Below are 25152 nucleotides of genomic sequence, written 5' to 3'. Positions count from 1 at the left end.
TTTAAGACTTCTGGACTTCAGCTCCCAGAATTCCCCAGCCAACATGGCTGCCTGGGGAATTCTGGGAGTTGAAGTCCACTAGTCTTAAAATGGCCAAGTTTGGAGACCGGGGGAATGGCAGAAAGATATATCTAGGTGTTTGCATGGCAAGGGGAAAAGCCAAGGGGAAAAGCCAAGGGTTAAATATAAAGTCCTCCAAGATGCGACGGAATGAGGAAGATTGGGACTTTGGCCATACCTGACATCAATGCAGAATCTTCAGGAAAAAGCCCTGGTTAACACTCTTAAATTAATATGACTCTGGAGATCTATGGAAATTCTTAATCATCCAGGTGATGGTTGTGCCAAAGGTGCTTTTTCAGGAGGCAACTGGACTTCCTTGGTTTTTTTTGGAAGATGTTTCACTTCTCATCTAAGAAGCTTCTTCAGCTCTGACTGGATGGTGGGGAATAGAAGGATTTGTATTCCTTGCAGACAGCTGGTCATTTGCATTCTTTTAGAGAATCTTTGAGGCCACTTGGAGGTTTATCGATAGGAACCATTTGTACCACTCAGATGACCCTGGGGACACAGATAAACCCCGAAGTGGCCTCAACGACTCTCGACAACAGGGCTGTCAAACTTGCGGCCCGCGGGCCAGATGTGTCACGCACTGGCCACGCCCGCGCCCGGTTTAGCAAAGGGGAAAAAAGTCACGATATGCCAGTTGACGCCGCCATGACGACGCGAGTTTGACACCCCCTGCTCGAAAAGAATGCAAATGACCAGCTGTCTGCAAGGAATATAAATCCTTCCATTCCCCACCATCCAGTCAGAGCAGGGGTGAAATCCAGCAGGTTCTGGAGAACCGGTAGCAGAAATTTTGAGCACTTTGGAGAACCAGCAAATACCACCTCTGGCTGGCCCCACAGTGGGGTGGGAATGGAGATTTTGCAATATCCTTCCCCCAGGCGTGGGGAGGGAATGGAGATTTTGCAGTATCTTTCCCTTGCCACGCCCAATAAAGTCACACCATGCCCATCAAGCCACGCCCACAGAACCGGTAGTAAAAAAAAAATTGGATTTCACCACTGAGTCAGAGCTGAAGAAGTTTCTTGGATGAGAAGTGAAACATCTTCAAATAAAAAACAAGGAAGTCCAGTTGCCTCTGGGAAAAGCACCTTTGGGTCGACTCTGAGAGGGTTTGGCTCTAGAATTGGCTCCAAAACATCCAGGTGGCACTTCTCTGATCCAAGCCCTGTTCCTTCTAAATCTCTCCTGCAACACACATAATAACAGATTAACAAAGTTGGGAGGGACCTTATAGGTCATCCAGTCCAACCCCTTGCTCAAGCACGAAACCCTACACCAATAAGAATTGGAGCCCCAAGCTGGACCTTTTTTTTTTGGGACATTCCTCAAGGATTTGAAGACTCGGACTCCATGCTGCAATAGGTTGACACTCTCCGAGCTGCAACCATCCCGACCTCCACTAGAGGGCGGCACGAAGAACATCTTTTGGCTGCCCTCTAGTGGCCGTCTGATGGTTGCAGCTCTATAGTGATGTAACAGTAACAGAGTTGGAAGGGGCCTTAGAGGTCTTGCATCATTCTATCCCAACCTAGATCTATGGCCTTATATTCGTGAGTCTATGGTTCTTGCGTCGCTCCTTTCGTCGGGAAGCTCTCCGGGGGCCCCCAACTTCTACGTCATTCACGCGTCTGCTTGCTGATGCTTTCTGGGAGCTGTAGTCCGTTTGCGGAAGCGGCCTTCTCTTTCTGGCCGAAGAGGGGAGGGGGAGGAACTACACTTCCCGAGATGCTCCGGGGATACCCCCGCCGTGTCCTGGAGACGGGAAGCAGCCGGCGGCCTGCCATGGAGGGAGCGCCTGGCTCTCCTCGGAGCCCGGATCCAGATTAGCGGGCGGCAGCGGCGACGACGACGGCGGAGGAGACCCTCCCAGCGGCCTAATGGACGAAAGCAAAGTGAGTAGGTTGGGAGGGGCTCCCGGGGGGGCGGGGCTTTCAGAGGTTGGCCGCCTTCTTCCGGGGTGCTTTGGACCTGGGATTTCTTCGTGGTCTCCCATCCAAAAATCCAAATCGTCCCCAAGCGCCTCCCGGGCCTCAGTTTTGACCCGCCTTGGGCCTTCATACAGAGATTTATGATCTAAATTTTCCAAAATAAATAAAGTCAAGAAAAAGGGCCGGTTCTCTGCCTCCTCTTGGTCAGCCCTGGGATTTCTTGGTGGTGCCTTGTCCAAGGATGAAATGGGCCGCTGGTCCCGCCTTGGGAACTGCTATAATGGGCTCTTCTCCCAACCACCCCTGGGAATTTTTTTTCCCCCATGAAAGGAGTGGTTTTGTGTGCTAAGAAGATGCATTTTGGCCCTTTTCCTGTGACTTTTCCCCCCCTTGGATTACAATTTTTCCCCCCTGGGAAAAAAAATTAATTAATTCCCTACTTTTAAAATGGATAAATATTTCCTCCAGGCGAGTCAGAAGATAACTGTGCAGCTTCCTTGGCCCCAAGTAAAGGCCCTTTTGGCCCTTCCTTTCTCCCAAGATGTATCTTTGATTTCCTGGTGGTCCCCCATCCAGGGATTATAGCAGGGGTGAAATCCAGCAAGTTCTGGAGAACCAGTAGTGGGAATTTTGAGTAGTTCGGAGAACCGGCAAATAACACCTCTGGTTGGCCCCAGGAGTGGGGTGGGAATGGAGATTTTGCAATATCCTTCCCCCAGGAGTGGGGTGGGAATGGGGATTTTGCAGTATCCTTCCTCCAGGAGTGGGGAGGGAATGGGGATTTTGCAGTATCCTTCCCCCAGGAGTGGGGAGGGAATGGGGATTTTGCAGTATCCTTCCTCCAGGAGTGGGGAGGGAATGGGGATTTTGCAGTATCCTTCCCCTGGAGTGGGGAGGGAATGGGGATTTTGCAGTATCCTTCCCCCAGGAGTGGGGAGGGAATGGGGATTTTGCAGTATCCTTCCCCCAGGAGTGGGGAGGGTATGGGGATTTTGCAGCATCCTTCCCTTGGAGTGGGGAGGGAATGGGAATTTTGTAGCATCCTTTCCGTGGAGTGGGGAGGGAATGGAGATTTTGCAGTATCCTTCCCCTGCCATGCCCAAGCCACGCCCACCAAGCCATACCATGCCCACCAAGCCACGCCCACAGAACCGGTAGTAAAAGAAAATTGAATTCTATTGTGCTGCTTGCCATCATACTTGTGAGGATCAATCATTTTATTCAAGATTATCAAGATGCCACATGTAATGCTCTTGTGCTCAAACTCAGCAACTTCCTCAGTCAGCTAGCTAGGGAATTCTGGGAATTCAAATTGACATAGCTTCAAAAGTTGCTAAGATTAAGAAATACCGGCCTAGATTAAACTGGAATAAAAGGTTCGTGGTTTCAGGCAAGGCTGGCTTATTTCTAGGATTCTCAAATCTGTCTCCCTCACAGTTGGTTTCTAATGCTCAGGGTTTGTTTGTTTTTCATAGCGGTCGTTCCAGAGAAACACATCTGCGTATATCCTTCACAATAGATTTTCTTACCTTCTTCTTCTTTTTTTTACCCCAGGTAGCTGGTGGCAAAGTGAAGAAACCAGGTAAACGGGGCCGTAAACCAGCTAAAATAGATTTGAAAGCCAAACTCGAGAGGAGCCGGCAGAGCGCGAGGGAATGCAGAGCGAGGAAGAAACTGAGGTACCAATATTTGGAAGAGCTGGTTTCAAGCCGGGAAAGAGCCATCTGTGCTCTTAGAGAAGAACTGGAAATGGTAATCGTCTCTTCCCTTTTTCCTTTTCCCTCTTTTCTGTTTTCCCTTTTGCTTTTCCCATTCCCCAAAGTTTTTTTTTTTTTAAAAAAGTTCCTGAGTTTTCTGACTGAGGTGCAATTGATCGCTAGTGAGTTTGATTCCTAGCTGATGTTGGGGTAGTTGAAATTTCCCATTATTCCCGCCGTGTCTTCCTGCATAGCTTGGCTCCCTGGTTATCCACAATCCACCCCCATTTGATTGCGCCACAGTGGTGCAGTGGTTAGAGGGCAGTACTGCAGGCTTCTTCTGCTGACTGCCGGCTGCCTACAATTCGGCAATTTGAATCTCACCAGGCTCAAGGTTGACTCAGCTTCCATCCTTCCGAGGTGGGTAAAACGAGGACGCAGATTGTTGGGGGCAATAGGCTGTCTCTGTAAACCACATAGAGAGGCCTATAAAGCACTGTGAAGCGGTATATAAGTCTAAGTGCTATTGCTATTTCCCTAAACCAGGAGTCAGCAACCCACAGCTCTGGAGCCGCATGTGGCTCTTTTGTCTCTCTGCTGCAGCTCCCTGTTGTTGGTCAGCTCCACAATTGATAGGGCTTTTGGTTAGGACAGGTAGAGGAAAAAGGACGCCACGCTAGGAGGAGATTCTATGGTGGGGGAACTGGACTTCCGGTCGGCTCCAGAATTGAACGGGAGGCTTCCAGTTAGGATCTTTTTGGCTCTTTGAGTTGCCGACCTCTGCCCTAAACTAAGATCTTGCCAGGTGTCACATTAGCAAACTTTCAATGCATGTAATCCTAGGTAACAATCCGATGGGCCCCCTAGCATTGTGGGCTCAAGGTTCATGCAGATGGAGTCTTAATAAGGATTAGCCCTTCCTCGTTGTACCGTGGGCCTGGAGCTCAACAGCTCAACTCACAGTACATCAGGTGTGCCCAGTGGCAAAGAGTTCCAACAACCGTTATTGGTGGGACATCTTGAAAGTGGGAAGCTGCCGAGAACCATTTTTGTCACCGAGGCTTTCATGACGGAAGAAGCCTGCTCAAGGAAGAACACGTGAGAAATAGGGCAGACATTTTCATTTGTCGTCCTCATCTATTTTTACTCCGTGAGTGGCTTTGAGAACTGTTTCTCAAAAAGCTGTGTGGAATTTCTTGAAAATGAAAGACAAATCGACAAAGGCGACTTGCCAATTGTGCCGGCTTTGACCTTTAAAGGTCCTGAATGATGGCAGCTCATGCTCGGTGTCAGAAAAAGCAGAATTTAAGATATTGGGCAAAAATGTGTATGTGGCTGGAGAAGAGGACGCAACAGCATATCGATTTAAAACCTGAGCTATTCCTGTTGGGGATCTTACTGGGAACTTATAGTAAAGAAACTGTATATCTGATTATCCATGTAATAACAGCAGCTAGAATCGTATTTGCACAAAATTGGAAAGGCGAAGACATCCCTATAGATGAAAATGTGGTTAAGAAAATACTAGAATGTGCATAGATTAACACTTGCAATTCAAGGAATCAGATTATTATAACATATGGGAGTTATTTTATCAATGGTTAGAGAATAAATATGAAAGCAATATATTGTAAAGTTAGATAAGTTAAGAAGAAAAATGCTAGGTTTATGTTATTTTATTAGTATTATTATTATTTAGTGTTAATATAAAAATGAATGTAAGAAATGAATATGGTGGTAAGTTTAATTGTTAAGACACGAAGAGCTTTATACCAAGATGACACACTGTTTAATGAGAGATGTAATGTTTGTATCAAAAGAAAATAAAAAAAATATATACCAAAAAAAGAAAAAGCAGAATGTAAGGTTATGTAGGCGCTATGCAGATTTGCATACATTTTTACATATGTACCTTTTCAACATTTCACGTCTGTTTCCTTGTCCTTCCTATTTGCTTGAAAGAAGAGCACATAACTTTGCAGGATACGGGCAGTCCTCCACTTTCAATAAATCATTTAGTGACCACTCAAAGTTACAACTGAAAAAAAGCGACTTACGACCATTTTTAGCATCCCTATGATCACGTGGTCAAAATTCAGATGCTTGGCAGCTGGTTCATACTTATGACCGTTGTGGTGTCCCAAGGTCATGGGATCCCATTTTGCAGCTTTTGACAAAGTCAAAAGTCAATCGGGAAGGCAGATTCACTTAACAACTATATTGTATTAGTATTAGTATTACTAATTTATCAACTGCAGTGATGTCTATGTAGATTCTCAGTCATCCAGGTCATAGTTGTCCCAAAGGTGCTTTTTTAAAAGGCAACTGGATTTTCTTGTTTTTCTTCGAAGACCTTTCACTTCTCTTACCAAGAAGCTTCTTCAGCTCTGAGTGGATGGTAGGGAATGGAAGGATTTATACTCCTTGCAGACAGTTGGTCATTTGCATCCTTTTAGAGAGTCTTTGAGGCCTCCTGGCGGTGTATGGTATATCTGTCTTGTCAAGGTCACCTGAGTTTGCATCACTCAGGTGCAAATGACCAGCTGTCTGCAAGGAGTATAAATCAGGGGTGAAATGCTCCCGGTCCGGACCAGATCGCCCAATCGGGTAGCGATGGAAGCAGAAAACAGGTAGCAAAAATCCCTGCCCCCCCCCCCCAATTGCCCAGCTGAGCCGCACAATCATCAGAGGCTTTTTTTTTTTATTTTTAAAAGCATTTTTTCTACAACCTCTTCGGCCGAAGAGGTTATAGAAAAAATGCTTTTAAAAGTAAAAACAAAGCCTCTGCTGATCAGACAAGTCAGCTGGGATCGTCAGAGGCTTAAAAAAAAAAAAAGAAAAAGCCTCTGCAGCCGAAGAAGTTGTAGAAAAATGGTTTTAAAAGTAAAAAAAAAAAAAAAAAAAAAAAGTTGGCCACACCAACTCAGTCATATTACCCCCACCACCACCAAGCCACGCCGACAGAACCGGTAGTAACAAAATTTACATTTCACCACTGGTATAAATCCTTCCATCCCCCACCATCCAGTTAGAGCTGAAGAAGCTTCTTGGATGAGAAGCGAAACGTCTTCAAAGAAAAACCAGAAAGTCCCAATTGCCTCTTGAAAAAGCACCTTAGGGACAACTGCAGCGATTCACTCTACAACCGCGGCAGGAAAGTTCCTAAAATGGGGCAAAACTCACTTAACAAATGTCTCACTTCACAACAGACATTTTGGGCTCAGTTGTGGTTGTAAGTCGAGGACTACCTATATTGAATCCTTGCTGGAGTCTTGCTCTTACGGCTCAGGGAAGTTGTGCGAAATGCCGAAACCCGGATTTATTTAGGCAGATTTATAATTTATTCCAAAGCTTATATAACACAGGAGCAATAAGTGTCGGGAACCTCCCAAGTTCTAAAAACTTGGAATACGATTTAACGTCTCTTTTTTTTTTTGCGTTGCGTCTTTCTCTTTCAGTACAAGCAGTGGTGCATGGCAATGGACCAAGGAAAAATCCCCTCTGAAATTAAAGCTCTCCTGAGCGGAGAAGAGCAAAGCAAGCCTCAGCAGAACGTCGGCAAGATGGCCAGAGCCGTAAAGAGCGACGCCAACAGCCACAGTTCCAGTAAGCTCCAGTTTACGCCATTCTTCACTTCGTTATGGCCGTGGGCAGAGGCAGGCAGGGTGCCAAAAAAATAAAAAAAATAAACCTGTCATAATCTGGTTCCCAGGAGATAGGTTTTTTTTTTGTTTTGTTTTTTTTAAATTTGATTTATATGCCGCCCTTCTCCGGAGACTCAGGGCGGCTTACAATGCGCTAAGCAATAGCCTTCATACTTTTTGTATATTTATACAAAGTCAGCTTATTGCCCCCACAAACTGGGTCCTCATTTCACCTACCTTAGAAAGGATGGAAAGCTGAGTCAACCTTGAGCCTTGGAGAGATTTGAACCTGCAGTAATTGCAGACAGCTGGTCTTAATAACCAGCTTAATAACAGGGTGCCTTAGACCACTGTACTATCAAGGCTCCGTGGCTGCCATCTGTTCTGACCTAGGCTTCCCCAGCAGCAGGAAGCTGAGTCCTCGTCCCGATAAACCCCTTTTATTTAATTTACAGTGAATTCCTCTCCAGCTAAGTCTTTCCTCTCCCGCAGTCTTTCAAGATAGTTCACAATCCCCGACCTTTATCAGGCTTGGAGAGCGGCCAGGCCGATATCTTTCAGATGCCGCAATACTTGGCAAGAATGCAGGAATGAACTAATCGTCTCCTGCAAACTCCATTCCCCTTTTGTTCCCCTGGGAGGGGCCATTCATCGTCCACCTGTGGCCTTACTCCCAAGTCGACCCTTGTTCTTTAGCTGTTCCCTTCGTCTGGCAACTCTGCGCATGTGCACACTGGGAGAATGCTGGACTGAACTAATTGTCTCCTGCAATCTCCACTCCCCTTTTGCTCCCCAGGGAGGGGCCATTCATCGTCCACCTGCGGCCTTACTCCCAAGTCGACCCTTGTTCTTTAGCTGTTCCCTTCGTCTGGCAACTCTGTGCATGCGCACACTGGGAGAATGCAGGAATGAACTAATTGTCTCCTGCAAACTCCACTCCCCTTTCGCTCCTCTTTTATTCCCTCTGGGAGGGGCCATTCATTGTCCACCTTATTCCAGGGATGAAATCTACTTACCTTCCTTACCGGTTCGGAAGCCCGCGCGCATCATGTGCGCATGCAGACCTGAGCATGCGCAAAACCCACGCATGCGCAGAAGGTAAAAAACGAATGACACACGGGTGGGTGGGTGGAGCTTCACTCCGCCATCACTACCGGATCGCTGAACCAACGGCCAAGATCACTACTGGTACCGGGAGATCCAGTCCGATCCGGGAGCATTTCACCCCTGCCTTACTCCCAAGTCGACCCTTGTTCTTTAGCTTTTCCCTTCGTCTGGCAACTCTGCGCATGCGCACACTGGGAACAGGCTCCAGCTATTCATCTGCCTCACTGATGTCCGACTCCAAAGGCAGCTGATAACTGGCATACGGTCCTGGCCCCCTCTCTGCCTCCGACGCAGAGCCCTCATCAGAGCCTCCCCCAGACTCCAGGACTGGCCCATGTTCCTCCCCAACCTCCTCACTGTTCGAATCTGCTGCCAGATCCACTTGCCGCTGGCAGGCCACACCTCCATCCATCTGTGGTCAAAGGAGAAAGGCTGTTTAGATCAGGGGTCTGGCTGAGGTTGAATTTCTTCCCAGACCTCCTTGGCAGTCTTGAGTACGAGTAGTTCTTGCTACTGGTAGGAACCCATCCCCCGCAAATAGATACTTATGACCCAGTTCTGGAAATCGGCACTCTCCACCCTCCCCAGAAACATGATCATATTTTGAGTGCTTGGCTGGCTGGCTCACTTTTCAGCTGGTTGCAGATTTCCACAGTCATGTTGTGGCCACGATCTACGACAGTTTTTGCCGGTTTCCAGCCTTTTCGATCGATTTCCAGGAAAGAAAGAAAAATAACCCCACCCATAAGAATTGGCGCTCTACGACCATCATGTTTGCTTTACGGTGGCTGCAAAAAAGGCGGGATGCCTCGGCTTATGACTCTCGTGGCTTACAAATGAAAATACTGGGAGTGGAGCTTCACTCCAGACACCCCTGTTGCTGCTTCCTTCTAGTGTAGCATTCAGCTGGATCTGGATCTGAGCAAAAGTCAACATGCCATCATGTTTGTGCTGTGCTCCTTCTCTTGCCTTTAACTTCCACCCCATGTGAGGATCCTCAGGCAAGGATTGCGTCCAGTACAAGGGTGAAATGCTACCAGTTTGGGCAAACTGGTAGTAATAAAAGCTACCTGTTCAGGTGAACCGGTAGTAAAAAAAAGTTACCGGGTTGTCCAAACCGGTATTTCCGATGATCAGCTGTGTCGCGCGATTTAAATTCGCTAGAAAGCAGGAAATCCTGATTTCTAGCAAATCTAAATCGCGCGGCACAGCTGTTTCCCCCCTCACTGTTCTACTTACCTTCAAACGGCTCCTTTTCCCGCAAGAAGCATGCGTTTGGCACGCACTGCGCGTGCAGCATGCATTTTGTGCGCACTGCATAGACGCATGCACAGCAGGGGTGAAATGCTCCCGGTTCAGACCGGATCGCCCAATCCGGTAGAGATGGCGGTGGGGGGTTCGGAGAACCGGTAGCAAACATCCCTGCCCCCCCTCCCATGCCCAGCTGAGCCGTGGAATCATCAGAGGCTTTTTTTTTTAACTTCTAAAAGCATTTTTTCTACAACCTCTTTGGCCAAAAAAATGCTTTTAAAAGTTTTTAAATAAAAGCCTCTGATGATCGCGCGGCTCAGCTGGGATCATCAGAGGCTTCTAAAAGCATTTTTTTCTGCAACCTCTTTGGCCGTAGAGGTTGTAGAAAAAAAAAATGCCTTTAAAAGCCTCTGGCGATCCCAGCCGAGATGCCTGAGCGTCAGAGGCTTCTAAAAGCATTATTTTCTGCAACCTCTTAAGGTTGTAGAAAAAATGCTTTTAAAAGTAAAAAAAAAAAAAAAGTTGGCCACGCCCACCCACTCACATTACCCTCCGCCCCACCAAGCCACGCCCACAGAACCGGTAGTAACAAATTTTACATTTCCCCACTGACGCACAGCGTGCGTTTGGCATGCAGTGCGCATGCGTGCACACAGCATGCGTTTGGTGCGCAGCGCGCATGCGCGGCCAGCAAACCGGTCGCAACCCGCAGAGGATTTCACCACTTCTCCGGTACATATTTTAGTTGGCTGTAAATAAATTAAATAAAAACACCCGCTTGCAGAATTGAGGTCTGACCACATAAAACTCTAATGTAAAACACGTTTCTTTTCTCTTCCAGGGTGAAGGTCAGTCCAAGCAGACTGAAGCCCATATTTTAAACAACAACAACGAAGATGTTTAAAAAAAAAAAAAAAAGCAGTAATCTACGGATTTCGTGTGCTCATCCTTGGCCATATCATCTGTTCAGCTGTACTGCAGTTGGAAGTTTGAGCTGACTTTCCAAATGAGCCTGACAGCAAGAGGGCAGAAGTAAAATCCTTTCGATCCATTTGATCTAATTAAACAACATCCCGGTGTCTGCAGGAATAGCTGCTTGAAGCAGAGAAGGAAAGGCCCGAGATTACGTCAACCCCAAGTTTATTCCAAAATGTATTAGAAACTCGGGTACATTTTGTGGGTAGAAGTGGCTGAGAAAAAGGGGAGACACCTGTTTTTCCTAGGGATTGGGCCACCAAACTCTCCTTTGTTGCGTTCAGGCCTATAATTATGCTTTTGATTTCGTTTTTTATTATTTACTGTATTTAGTGTTTATTTAAGGAAAATACTATATATAGAGAGAAGTAGAGTTTATTATTCACGGGATAGCCCGTTTTGCATTGGACATATATATATATATATATATATATATCAGAGTGTTTTTCAAACGGGACCATTTTAAGACGCTCGGACTTCAATTCCCAGAATTCCCTAACCTTCATGGCCATTGATGAGAATTCTGGTAGTTGAAGTCCACGGACCTTAAGCGGTCAAGTTTGAAAAAATACCGGTATAGCACATGCTGATAATATCTTGCTGTAGATGGCCAATATGTCGCCGCCTTCTTTTCCTTCGGATGTCTCTGAACTAGTGGAGTTAAGGCTGTACTTGTGGAATTGTGAAGTCTTTGACTCCCGTGTCATCTCGGTCGTAAGATGATGTACATAAAGCGAGGGTGCCCTGCCTGCAGTATGGGGTGAAGATATTGGTTCAGATTGTTAGGATGTGAGAGATTCGTGGGACTCTTCGGCCAAGCAACCCCTCTTTTCGTTGCCGTTGCATGCACAGATCATCGTGTTCTTGGTGTGTCGTGTCGCGGGTGCCTGGTGTGATGCTGCTGCCGCTGTCTTAGCACACAACCAGCCCTTTGTGGATTGAGTTGACTGTTTAAGTTCAGTGCTAAATTCAAGACTTCATTAATTACCCTGTTTCCCCCAAAAATAAGACCCAACTGGAAAATAAATCCTAGCATGATTTTTCAGGATGCTGGTAATATAAGCCCTACTCCCAAAATAAGCCCCAGTTAAGACTGTCAGCCAGATGGGTCCATTTAGTATCGCATTTCCCCCCAAATAAGCCCTAAGCCCTAATGCGTCTTTTGGAGCAAAAATTAATATAAGATCAGGTCTTATTTTCGGGGAAACACGGTAGGCGAATGAGTCATTTGAGCAGCAGCGGAGTAACTCTTCAGCAGCGAAGTGTCGTGGGGTTAGTTTATATTTTCTAAACTTGCATGATTGCGTCTTCGCTTAGGCTGCTTATTAATAGGAGTTGATGAGTCAAAATCATTGCAGTCTTTTTTTTCTTCTTCCGCTCAATGCAGTCGTGGAGAGGTTTTATAAGGAAGATACCCCACCTAGCTGGCTAGAGAAAGGGGGGAACAGAAGCAGCTTGCCCCTTCCCTTCCCCTTGCCTTTTCTCTCTTGGTTGCAAGACCATATTGTCTGCTTTTGACATAAAAAGGGTAAGAAGGGCCTGCGAATTTATGGAGAAAGGCTAGCCAATGAATGCAGCATACAGGATGTTTTGTATTTTCCGTTCCATGGGATCGGTGCGTCTGTAGTTTTGAGTGTTGGGAAGGGAATAATATTGGCAATTTACAACCTAACACTGCGTGTATTTTTGCTGCAGGGGACAAAACAGTTGAGTTATCGTAAGACCAAAAGTCTGCCCTTTTGTATTAAAATGAATGTAACAAAGCCTTCGCCGTCCTTTATTGAAAAGGGTTACCGACAGAGGGCAGGGGGTTGAAACATCATGTCAGAAACACCCAAACCCAGCAGCTCAGAAAACAAAACAACAACAACGAACGTACTTTGTTTATATGTATTAAAACAAAACTGTTTTAATGAAAGCTTCCTTTTTCTGTATGGAAGATTGTGATTTTTCAGTCGTCTTATGGCAATTGGGTAAAACTGTGCAACCTCTATGACGCCAAGCTGCTATCCAGCTGCTAAAAGGAATAAACAATAAATTGCAGTATTTGTAAAACCTCAAAGAAGCAGTGAATTTTTTTTCCTTTGCAAATGGAATCCGAGGCTCTGATACGCTGGCCTTAACTTTCCAAAGCCAGGGTTTAATTCCCCGATCTCAATGTTTCTTAGCCTTAGAGACTTTAAGGTACATGGACTTCAACTCCCAGACAACCCCAGCCAGCATTTTATTGGCTGGGGCTTTCTGGGATTTGAAGTCCAAACACCTTAAAATTGCTGAGGTTAAAAAACCGTGCTCTAGTATTTCCAGATGGTCTGAGAGAGATTTTTGTCTTTTTTTTTTTTTTAATTTGATTTATATGCCGCCCTTCTCCGGAGACTCAGGGCGGCTTACAATGTGCTCAGCAATAGCCTTCATCCTTTTGTATATTTATACAAAGTCAGCTTATTGCCCCCACAACTGGGTCCTCAATTTACCTACCTTAGAAAGGATGGAAGGCTGAGTCAACCTTGAGCCTTGGCGAGATTCGAACCTGCAGTAATTGCAGACATCTGGTCTTAATAACCAGCTTAATAACAGGGTGCCTTAGACCACTGTACTACCAAGGCTCACCGGGGCCTGTGGGGTAGGCATGTGGATAAAAATCGATGATTGCTTTTAAAAAATGAAAAAAAATTGGATTTTTTTAAAATTTAAATTGGATTTTTTTTTATTTTTATCAAATTTATTTGAATAAAATGCTTTTGGAGTAAAAATGTATCTAAGGATAGTTTTCTATTTAAGATAACACTAATAATTTAGTTTATTCAGCATGCAATGGAGCTTAGTTATGTAGCACGAGGCTGTATATTCTGCAATATTGGGACTGTCGGTGAGCCAACGGCAGGTCAAAGAAGGAGCCGCTGCGGGACAGAGATGACAGTCGCTCTTTATAAATTATGATTTAAATCGAGTTGATTTAAATCAAGCCTTTTTATTCGTGATTTAAATCTTGATTTAAATCGAAGTGATTTAAATTGACGTGAATACACTCTCACAGAGAGGGCCTCCTCAGGGTGCCGTCGGTCAAGCAATGTCGGCTGGCGGCCCACAGGGGGAGGGCCTTCTCTGTGGGAGCACCCGCCCTCTGGAACGAGCTACCTCCCGGAATACGGCTGATTCCGGATCTCCGCACTTTCCGTAAGGCCCTGAAGACGTTTTTATTTCAGCAAGCCGGCCTGGCCTGAATAGGTTTTAGGGTTTTTTAATTGTATTGCTAGGGGTTTTAAATTGGGGTGGCCATTTAATTTAATTTATTCTTAATTATTTTAACTTTTATATTGCATGTTATTTTAATTCTCGGCTGTTCACCGCCCTGAGTCCCTTCGGGGAGAAGGGCGGGATATAAATTTAATAAATAAATAAATAAATAAATCAAATCCACCCTGCATGTGGGGCTGACAGTTACACAAGAGGAGAAGTCGATGGAGATTCTCGGTCATCCAGGTCCCGGTTGCCCCAAAGAGGCTTTTTCAAGCGGCCAACTGGACTTTTCTTGTTTTTCTTTGAAGGCATTTCACTTCTCATCCAAGAAGTTTCTTTAGCTCATCCTTGGATGAGAAGCGAAACGTCTTCAAAGAAAAACAAGAAAAGTCCAGTTGCCTCTTGAAAAAGCCCCTTTGGGACACTAGAGGAGAAGATTGAGGACTGACTGGTTTTGAACCTAAGCCAGCCTGCAGCACCAAGAACATACAGCAGCCTAGAATTTTACAAATATTTTGTGTTACACTGCAGGTCTCTGATTCACACTCTGCAGTCTCTTATGGTAATGGGAGTTTTGATGACGACGTGGAGCTTTTCCTTCAATCGGAGACTGACTCCCGGAGACTCCAGAAGCCAGATCTGGGGCCTGTGTTAAAGGAAAATAAATGCTTCTTAATTGCCTTGACTCCCCTTTAAAAATCTTGGGAATGTGGCAAAAATACTGACTCTTCTGGCCAAGCATGTTTCATCGAGTGACGTTACATTTGCAATAATACAGCTGTTTACTGATTTCAAATAGTATTCGGTGGTGGTTCAGATTTGGGTTGCCAAGTAGAGTAAGGAGGCCTGAAAATAAATCCAAAGTAAATTTGAGCTGTTGTTGTTTTTTTAATTCTCCAATCTGACCCTGAACGTAAATCTTCCGATTGGAGCGCACCCCAAATTGGTACGTATCGCTGAAGGTACTTGATATTGTCTTCCGTGGAGATGTATAGACTGGATGTGTGCGATATCACCCATATTGCGATCTTGCTGCACAAAATGACACGAGTACCGTATTTTTCGGAGTATAAGACGCACCGGAGTATAAGACACACCTTAGTTTTTGGGGAGGAAAATAAGAAAAAATCTGATAGCTAGAGGTTGTCCTGAACCCCTGCGAACCCCCAGCAGCCCCCACCCACCCCTGGGTTATTCTAAAGAAGTCTGCAGCTTTAAAACAACGTGCCGTAGGATAAAATAAATGGACTCAATAAAACAAAGCATTTATTTTCCCTGCTCAGTTGTATGGAAATCCTTCATGTAGATGGCATCTGTTCAAAGGAAGAGCCTTTGAAAGGACCGGCAGCATTAATTATACAAATGTGTTTGGTGGGTTTGAATTAATAGGCCAGGCAAGTTTTTTCTCTTTTGCTTCTCTGTTGAAAGAATCGTATATGGTGTCTTTGGAAACAGTTTTTGGCACAACGGGGAATTCTGAGATCCCCACGTAATTTTTCTTGGCCATCTTGGAGCTGGTTGTGATGGTGTAGGCATTACTCCGGTAACATTTCATGGAGGACATGCAGAAAGTCTCTCTTATCCCCCTCCTGAAGTTGGCATTGTATGCCGAATACAACATAGGTTTCAAGGCCGAGGAACTAAACGATATCCAAGTCACCATCAAAAAGACCAAGGCGCTTTTCCTACGATCGGTCTCAAGCGGGTGCCACAGTTGGACCACGTAAAATGGGAGCCACGAGAGCAGAAAGAGAGCATTTAACATCAGGAACATTTTGATTGTTTTCACCTTTGTCCTAGGGACCACGTTCATCGTCCTCCGGACTGTTCTGCCCTCGCTCCCGATTTTCCAAATGTGCTTGATGACTTTTTGGTAAAAGAAAATGATGAGAACCGACGGAATCAGGAAAGCTACTAATACATGGATGATGCTATAAACGGCGCCATCCCAAGAATAAGGAGGGAAAAACCGGCAGTGATGGTCTCTGTCCAAGCCCCCAAAAATGAAAACCGGAGACATCAAGGCTGAATTGAAGATCCAAGACGCCGCAATCATTTTTTTGGCTTTTTCCCTCGTCACCTTGAAACTTAGCGGGTAGACGATAGTGTAGAACCTGTCAACGCAGATGGAAAGCAAGACATAAATTTGAATCCCGGGGGTGAGATACTGAAAATACCTGATTGTCTTGCACATCATGCTCCCCAGTGTCCATCCGTCAGACGCTAACTGGAACAGGACAAGCGGTGTGCACCCAACACTAATCAGCAAGTCTGCACAGGCCATGGAGACCACGAAATAATTGGTGGTCGATTGAGTCCTCCTGCTCCTGTAGATGACGAGGCAAACCAGGGAGTTTCCGAAGATGGAGAATAACCATAACAACCCCCAAAGCAAGCTGGCAATGATGATTTCTTCAGGCATCAACTCATACTGTGAAGCTGTGCTGTTTTTCTCTAACCCAGGCTCCTTGGACAAGGTAGTGGCCTCGTGGCTTCCCAAAGGGTTCGAGGTTTCTGCCTGAGGGTGGTTTTGTTGCAGGAGACCTGAGGTTGGGGTGAGAAGAGGCGTGGTGTGGTGATCCATGTCTTGGGAGAGCAGCATAGTCAGTCTTTCCCTTAGAGGACTGTATGGGGAGAAAGATCCATCAGTTGTTTTAGGAGTAAAGGAATAGTAACAATCATCACTTTGTCTTCGTGACAGAATAAGAGTTGGAAGGACCCTTGGAGGTTGTCTTGTGCAAACCCTTGCACAAGCAGGAGATCTATACCATCCCAGACAAATAGCTTTCTGACCCCTTCTTCAATGGTGGGATTCAGCCGGTTCGGGTCGATTCGGGCGAACCGGTAGTTAAATTGCTGGCTGGCTTCACTCCTTCTCATCCCGTCCCTTCCAGGAGTCCCCACACACCCCATTTTAATTGCCAGGTAAGTGCAGGGAGGCTTCCTAGGGCCAAAACGGGGCATGGGGTGTGTGCGGTGTGCCCTCCTGTGGCACGTTTTTGCTCCCAGGGGGAGTGCAGGAGGCCAAGTGCTACCTATCACGCCCCCTGGCCATGCCCACCATGGCCACGCCCACCCAGCCGGTCATTAGGGCTGAGAACCGGTTTTTAAATTATTTGAATCCCACCACTGCCCTTCTTAACAACCTCCATGTCAGCACTTCAACCTGCATTTACTCTAGTGCTGACATAAGAAGGAGAAGAGGGGGCAGCCGGCAAGAGGACGCTTGACATTTCACCTACTTATTTTCCCTGAAGATAATATCCCCTAGGAGATGAGATGGGAGGGGGGACATTCCTGGGAGCTTAAGTAGTAGATGTGGGGAGAGTGATTTGGAAGAAGGCCAATGAGACGCAGAGCTTTGGGGAACGGAAAGGGAGGGTTTGGGGTCAGGAAGTCAGAGTTGGCTACGCCACGATCGGGGGCAGATTGTCGTGCTTAATAAAATGAAAGATTTCTTCAAAGACTATCTGTTTGGAAATGCAATTTATTTTATTTGAGACGATATCGAAACCTGACACTCCAGTGATGGAGCATCCACAACTTCTGAAGGCAAACTGTTCCAATAGTTAATTGTTCTCAGTGTCAGGACATTTATCCTTACAGTGAGAACAATATACCAGTGGTACAGCTTGCCTTCAGACGTTACATGCTACATGTTACATGCTGTATTAACTGATGGCACTGCGGTGGGGGGCATCTAGGGCAGGGGTCTGCAACCTTGGCAACTTTACGACTTGTGGACTTCAACTTCCAGAATTCCTCAGCCAGCATGATCTGGGGGAGCAGCATGCGATGCAATCAGCACCAGGCTGGAGGAAAGAGATAGATCAGCGTTGGTGTAACCTTCTCAGCCAACTTCCAATAAAGTCAATCGGGAAAGCCAGATCCACTTAACCATCATGGGAGTCACTTAGCAACTTCAGTGATTCACTTAACAACCATGCCAAAAAAAAAAAAGATTGTAAAATCGGGCGTGACACACACTTAACAATAGCCTTGCTTAGCCTTCTACTTCTGTTGGGAAATTCTGCTTCCAGCTGTGATTTTAAGTCAACGATTAACTGTAATGTAATTTCAAGTTTGCCGTCGAACTTTGTTTTAGCCTAAGATTAAGGAAGTGGCGACCCTTAGAAAACTCTTAGGGAGAACGAGGTTGGTTTGTTTGTTTGTTTATTTATTTATTTATTTATTTATTTATTTATTTAATTAATTAATTAATTTATTGGTTCGATTTATATGCCGCCCTTCTCCGGAGACTCAGGGCGGCTTACAATGCGTTAAGCAATAGCCTTCATACTTTTGTATATACCTGCTTAGTAGGGCTTTCGGGGGCCCCTAAGCGGTGTTCTTTTTTTTTTTATACAAAGTCAGCTTATTGCCCCCACAATCCGGGTCCTCATTTTACCTACCTCGAAAGGATGGAAGGCTGAGTCAACCTTGAGCCTGGTGAGATTTGAACTTGCAGTAATTGCAGGCAGCTGGTGTTACTTAACAGCACTTTAGTCTGCTGCGCCACCAAGGCTCCGAGGTTGCAAATCAATGTGATCCTAAGCTCCACTCTTTATAGAATTTATAAAGAGCAACATTTAGAAAGAATAGCAAATGCATATTGTGCTGAGAGTCTGCATGGGAAGATCAGGGGAGAAACCAATGGAAACATATAACTCTGCTAGCAATAATTGTACACAAACAGTACAGGATGAGTACCTCACTTAGCACTTATGTTTCCAACATTTTTTGATAGGGGTATTTCAGGGCAGATGAATGTATTGCCACAATTACTTACGTTTTAAAAATTAAGCACTGATCCAAAGGATTTGGTCCAACTAACAGTTTCCAAGAAAATAGCATAATATAAATTGTAGACTCTTCATATTTATAAACTACAGGCATATAGATGTCACATTCCAGGTTTTTTATTTCTTGCACTTCTATGTTTTCCAGTGGAATATTTGCATAGGGGTCCAAGTTTTTTTTTGCTGGATTTCACAATAGGTATTATCTCAATAACTTGAAATATTATAACATATAACTGATCTAATCTGTTGGCAGATGAAATTCTATATATGGCCCTTACAATTTGGCATCCTCCAGAGAGACAGCTTTTGCTACTCTCTGTTGTTTACTACTAGCATTCATTGAGTTGCCAAGGTTAAAGAGCTCCCACTTGAGTTGACATGAAAAATTATTATTATTGTCATTAACGTTCATAGGATGCCAAACTCTGAGGATGCTTAGCAATTTACAAGCTAAAACACGCAAGAAGTACCGTAATATCAGGAAAAGTGCACACATGGAAGATTCATTAATTGTTAAGCTACAAAACTGACTTAACAACCAAATTGAGGTGCAATCAAGGCTCCAAAGCCTCCAGAATTGCTCAGTTTTGAGTAGCTTTTAAACAGACTATGGACCTTGGAAGTTTCCTAGTCCAGCCCTCTGCTCAAGCAGGAAACCATTTTCAAGCAGGAAGCCCATTTCAGACAAATGGCTGTCCTGTCTCTTCTTAAAAATCTCCAGTGTTGGAGCATTCACAACTTCTGCAGGCAAGTTGTTCCACTGATTAATCGTTCTAACTGTCAGGAAATTTCTCCTTAGTTCTAGGTTGCTTCTCTCCTTGATTACTTTCCATCCATTGCTTCTTGTCCTGCCTTCAGGTGCTTCGGAGAATAGGTTGACCCCTTCTTTTTCGTATCAGCCCCTTAGATATTGGAACACTGCTATCATATCACCCCTGATCCCCCTTTTCATTAAACTAGACATGCCCAGTTCCTGCAACCATTGTTCATATGTATTTAGCCTCCAGAGAAAAAGGCAAGTGTCAACTTGCAAAGCTTTCAAGTTGCCATGAGCAGGAGGGAGGGAGAACTGATAGAGCTGATTGATTTCCCTAACTGAAGTGCATTCCATACATTCTTCCTGACCGCAATCAGAAGGAGGGTGTTGGATTTCACAGCCAGCCAAAGTGGTTAATCGGAGAATGTGATTTATGACATGGCCAGAGAGGAGGGGAGAGACCGAGTCATAGGGGAATGTAAATCTACGTGGGATTAGTTCTAACTGCATCTGAATATTTCTGAAATGGTGCTCCTAATAAATGACTGTATTTCTTTTGAAGTTCGGCTCATGGCTCATGAATTAATTAGGGCATCTTTCGGAAACTTCACAGCAAGATGGAGCCTACCAAATGTTTGTGGGAAAGCTGTTCCAAAGGACCAACCCAGATAGCAAAAGGCAGTGTCTCTGAGCCTCATCTTCACTTTTCTCAAATGGGGCATCAACAGATTGAACTGGTTGGACTGAATCCAACAGGAAAATAACATGCACAATTTTAAATTAGCAATATGGGTTGCTAATTTCTATTGTAATGCGAATTGAATACAAGTTTACATACTGATTCCTCAAAATTGTGTAATATAGTTAGCAATGTTTTATTTCGTTTTAGTGATGGACATAAATCGTCTTTCTTTAGAACCATATCCTTATCAGCCTTATCATAATTGGTTATTGGATTTAATTGAATGACTCTTTGATTATTAGATTTGTCTTCAATACATTGATTTAGGCGTATGACTCCTGATTCCTAGCATTTGGCTTTATTTTTCATTAATAGGACATGAATTGTTAAAAGAAAATGTAAAATAGCTTCTTTAAAGCATTATTTTGGCATGAAGAATTGCTTTCTTTTGCTAATTTCTGAAAGGGCTTCACAACTGCCTTTTGTGAGGAGGCTTTCGAACTGAGTCTCAGCATGTGTCATATAATAAGAAGCTAAAAATGCATGATTCAGTTCTAACACAAATGAACAGACAGCAGAATGGAACAAGACGTTTTGTCCAAAGTATGTACTTTTTCATGCTTGCTATATTTCAATGCATTTAACATTCAGAACCAAAGCAGTGATATCTTTTGGGGAGGGGGGAATAAGAAGAGGGTTTAAAAAAAACCCCCTCTATTGTGAACTTTCCGAAAGATGCCCTAATTAATTCATGAGCCACAAGCCAAACTTCAAAAGAAATACAGTCATTTGACCATTTCCGTACATGATTCACATACACCAAAGCTCTGGAAGTTTTAAAGAAGAGATTGGACAACTATTTGTCTGAAATGGTATAGGGTTTCCTGCTTAAGCAGGGGGTTGGACTAGAAGACCTCCAAGGTCCCTTCCAACTCTGTTATTCTATTCTATTCTATTCTATTCTATTCTATTCTATTCTATTCTATTCTATTCTATTCTATTCTATTCTACTCTACTCTACTCTACTCTACTCTACTCTACTCTACTCTACTCCACTCTCTATTCTATTCCAAGGCCCCTTCCAATTCTGTTATTCTATTCTATTCTATTCTATTCTATTCTATTCTATTCTATTCTATTCTATTCTATTCTACTCTACTCTACTCTACTCTACTCTACTCTACTCTACTCTACTCTATTTTCTATTCTATTCCAAGGCCCCTTCCAACTCTGTTATTCTATTCTATTCTATTCTATTCTATTCTATTCTATTCTATTCTATTCTATTCTATTCTATTCTATTCTATTCTATTCTCTACACTCTACTCTCAACTCTACTCTCTACTCTATTCTATTCTCTAGACTCTAGACTCTAGACTCTAGACTCTACTCTACTCTACTCTACTCTACTCTACTCTACTCTACTCTACTCTATTCCTAGGGAGCCTTCAAAAAGATACCAGGTTATTGATAGAAGAGAATATCTGTAACTCAGAGTTGAACTGTGGGGCCCTTGATGCTCTCTGAGCTTGGTTATTTTCTTGCAGATGTTTCATTACCCAACTAGGTAACATCATCATAGAACATCAAGGACCCCATAGATACCAAGTTAATGCTTTTTTTTCTGCGAATGATCCTCTGCTCTGGATGTGAAGGGTTCATTTTGCTTCTGTGAACTACAATCAAGGCAGCTGCAGCCCCATTCTAGAGCAGACCAAAGCCCCATTCCTGCACACAAGACCAGTCAAAGGCCAGCAAGAAAGTCATGAGTGGGATATTGGCAAACTGTACCTTCTCCCTCATGTATTAACCACTGACAGTCTTTTTCTTCATTAATTTGTTTCTGAGCACCTTTTAAAAATCAACTAACTCAATGAACGTCTTACAGCTGCTTACCCCATATATTAAATATGTATAGTATCAAAGAATTCTTCACTGGGTATTTTCTAGGCATTGAGTCCCTATAAAGGAATTTGCTTTGCTTTAATTGTATTTTTCCCAAAACATAGTAAAGGTAAAGGTTCCCCTTGCACATATGTGCTAGTCGTTCCCGACTCTAGGGGGTGGTGCTCATCTCCATTTCAAAGCCAAAGAGCCAGCGCTGTCCGAAGACGTCTCCATGGTCATGTGGCCGGCATGACTCAATGCCAAAGGTGCACGGAACGCTGTTACCTTCCCACCAAAGGTGGTCCCTATTTTTCTACTTGCATTTTTTACGTGCTTTCGAACTGCTACTTCCCCAAACATACTGTGAATTAAATGTTATCAATGATGTACTAAACAAATTTAAGAACAGAAATTTCAGCACATATCGGTGCATCCTTGAAGTTGAATCACGTCACACAAATAATATCATATTAAATCAGATTTGATATGGTCATTTTGGGTAGTGAGATGGACAGCATATTAAACCAGCCAACCAAGAAATAAATAAATGAATATATAAATTTGGTTCCATGAAATTTAAATGGAGAATGAATTAAATTAGATTGAAATATCCCCATGTCTAAAGTACTCTGGTATACAAACATTCTGAAGAAATGTTTGAAGAAATCGGTTTTGGCAAGAGTAAAGAGGAAAATTGCCTGAGTTTCTCAGGGCAGGGATGTCAGTCATGCCAATAGACATGACAAGAGTTGTCCTGCTTCAAAGCTGAGTAGGGCATGGCAAAAAGATGATGAAGCATGGAGAAGCTGAGAAGGCTAAGCAGGAAACACTGGAACACTCAAATGGACAGAAGGCAATCAGCTACTACATAAGGTAAAAATAAAGGTCCCCCTTGCATATATGTGCTAGTTGTTCCCGGCTCTAGGAGATGGTGCTCATCTCCATTTCAAAGCTGAAGAGCCAGCGCTGTCCAAAGACATCATGTGGCCGGCATAACTAAACGCCAAAGGCACAGGGAGTGCTGTTACCTTCCCACCACAGGTGGTCCCCATTTTTCTACTTGCATTTTTTACCTGCTTTCGAACTGCTAGGTTGGCAAAAGCTGGGACAAGTAAGGAGAGCTCACCCCGTTATGCGGCACTAGGGATTCGAACCGCTGAACTGCCGACCTTTCGATCGACAAGCTCAGCGTCTTAGCCACTGAGCCACCACGTCACTAGCTACTACATAGTGGCTTCTTTTCAGCCCCCCAAAACAGGTTTTTTTATCTGACCATGCAGTGTTATGTGTTGAAGAGTGGAAAGCATGGATGACTGTCCAGAAAGATCTGATGAGATTTTACTAAACAGAGAGACCTTTGACCCGGCTGAATTTTAGCTCTGGCTTAGCCAGTCTTTTTTAGGAGATCCGGCTTATCGTTGCCACAACGGAGACTCCATCTGCAGAGTTGAGGTTTCACAAGAGAATGTGACTGGATTCTAGGCCAGTTTGGAACTGCTTCTGTCCTTTTAATTCTACTTTTAAGGGATCTGTCCCAGTGAAACCAGCAAAGATCTCTGAGCTGTACATCTTTGAGAGTCCATTTTTTGGGTTTGTATATTTTTAATTCCTCAACAGTAGAAAATCTAATCTAGATCTGATTTCTTTCACCCGCTGTCTTTTGAGATCTGTGGCATTATTCTTTCCACTTTCTCCTGATCCCAATTCATTGGGCATACTGCTTTAAAAGATATTCCTCGTTTATTTTTCTTTCTGCTTTTACATTTAGGAATAATTCCCTGTTGAGCGTTCAGTGTAAACCATTAATCCTACAGATCTCCATGCCATCATGTTCAGTGGCATTCAGTCACAGTACTGAAAAAACAGCACGAATTCAAACTATCGGTCCATTAACACCAATATTGTGGGTTTTTTGGCTAGCGCCCACCCTTTTACATCAATCTCCTTTCCAGACTTGCCACAAGAGATACCCGATGTGCCAGTTTTAATCCTGTGCTTGCAAACTACATATCCCCAAACCTATAGAGCCTCACTTTCCATGCAATCCTGAAGGAATCTGCACCACCGGCTGTTCTAATGGCAGGAATAACTGGTATTTAAAAGGATGTGAGATAGCTGAACTGATTTCATTTTTTATTCATTCATTTTATTCAGCAAGGTCCAAAGAAAAAGAACATTAACATTAAAATTTCAATGTTTCTCCCCTGATCCAATCCCCTACTTCCCAGAAGGAAGAATGCAGAACGAATCCTACCTGTTTCCAAGCACAATTCCCAATTCAGCAATGTTCCCCATGGAGAATTTTGGTTGCAAGGGCCAGCAGCTTCATTTTGGAAGCCAGTTTCAATATTCACCATGGCTCTACGTCTGGATGTTGGTCCGCCGAGGGTTAAATGAAAGTCAAACATGTTGCACTTCCTCCTTTCCCTGGAAAAAGAAATAGTGATGTTGCTTGGAACTCAGTGCTGATACTGCTTGCAAGGTCCTAACGTGGATCGCATGGAAAATGAGTCAGGTGGGTGGCCCCCTCCCCAGGAGCTAAACTAAAACTCCCCCATATCTTTTCTTTAAAAAAAAGAAAGAAAAGGATTTGCTATTCAAGAACAATCCCGTTGCGCTAACCAACAGCCCTCAAATTTATCTGCATACGTTAGTAACTGTTAGGGGGAACTTGCCTGTAATGTGTGAGGTGTGGGTGGGAATTGACACACTCCCACCCCCGCCTTGTTGAAAGTCATTTATACTGTAAGTAAATAAGGCATTTGCAGCACCATGGACAGCGGAAGAGTCTCTGAAGGACGGCCATTCCTAAGTGGCTCAAACTGTTGCTTCTCTTGGGAGATTTCGTTAGCCCCCTTCCCCCGGCAGACATGAGATTCACAGAATCATAGACTCACAGGCCTGGAAAGGACCTTGGAGGTCTTCTAGTCCAGTGATCACCATCTGGTGGTCCCGGTCCACGAGAAAATTTTGGCGGTCCGCAGAAAAATTATTTGCGTTTTTTACATTGCATTAAATACTGTTTTATCTTTTTCAAAAATTCCTCTTAGTGGTCCGTGGGATTTAAAATTATGAATTTAGTGGTCCCTGAGGTCCGAAAGGTTGGTGAC

The 25152-nt window shown here is 44.2% G+C and overlaps 2 protein-coding genes across 2 annotated transcripts; one reads left to right on the top strand and one right to left on the bottom strand.

The window, feature by feature from the left end:
• Positions 1 to 1861: 1861 nt before the first annotated feature.
• Positions 1862 to 12739, top strand: CREBL2 (cAMP responsive element binding protein like 2). Its single transcript, XM_070947430.1, has 4 exons — positions 1862 to 1964; positions 3555 to 3752; positions 7156 to 7303; positions 10541 to 12739. Exons 1-4 carry the CDS (start codon positions 1950 to 1952, stop codon positions 10543 to 10545), a joined length of 366 nt encoding a protein of 121 aa, XP_070803531.1. The 5' UTR covers positions 1862 to 1949; the 3' UTR covers positions 10546 to 12739.
• A 2529-nt stretch (positions 12740 to 15268) lies between these two features.
• Positions 15269 to 24337, bottom strand: GPR19 (G protein-coupled receptor 19). The gene is made up of 2 exons (XM_070947589.1): positions 24297 to 24337; positions 15269 to 16538 (listed from the first exon to the last, which is right to left on the bottom strand). Exons 1-2 carry the CDS (start codon positions 24335 to 24337, stop codon positions 15269 to 15271), a joined length of 1311 nt encoding a protein of 436 aa, XP_070803690.1.
• Positions 24338 to 25152: the final 815 nt, after the last annotated feature.

This window comes from Pituophis catenifer, unplaced genomic scaffold (assembly GCF_029215685.1).
Source record: "Pituophis catenifer annectens isolate HBS135680 unplaced genomic scaffold, rPitCat1.0.hap2 SCAF_7, whole genome shotgun sequence".
Taxonomy (NCBI): Eukaryota; Metazoa; Chordata; class Lepidosauria; order Squamata; family Colubridae; genus Pituophis; species Pituophis catenifer.
This window is presented reverse-complemented; position numbering and strand designations above follow the sequence as displayed.

Coding starts and splice junctions, on each gene's coding strand:
- CREBL2 (XM_070947430.1), top strand. Junction 3,753..7,155: donor TTAGAGAAGAACTGGAAATG/GTAATCGTCTCT, acceptor TTTCTCTTTCAG/TACAAGCAGTGGTGCATGGC.
- GPR19 (XM_070947589.1), bottom strand. CDS start 24,337: ATGGGGAACATTGCTGAATTGGGAATTGTGCTTGGAAACAG. Junction 16,539..24,296: donor GGAATTGTGCTTGGAAACAG/GTAGGATTCGTT, acceptor CTCCCCATACAG/TCCTCTAAGGGAAAGACTGA.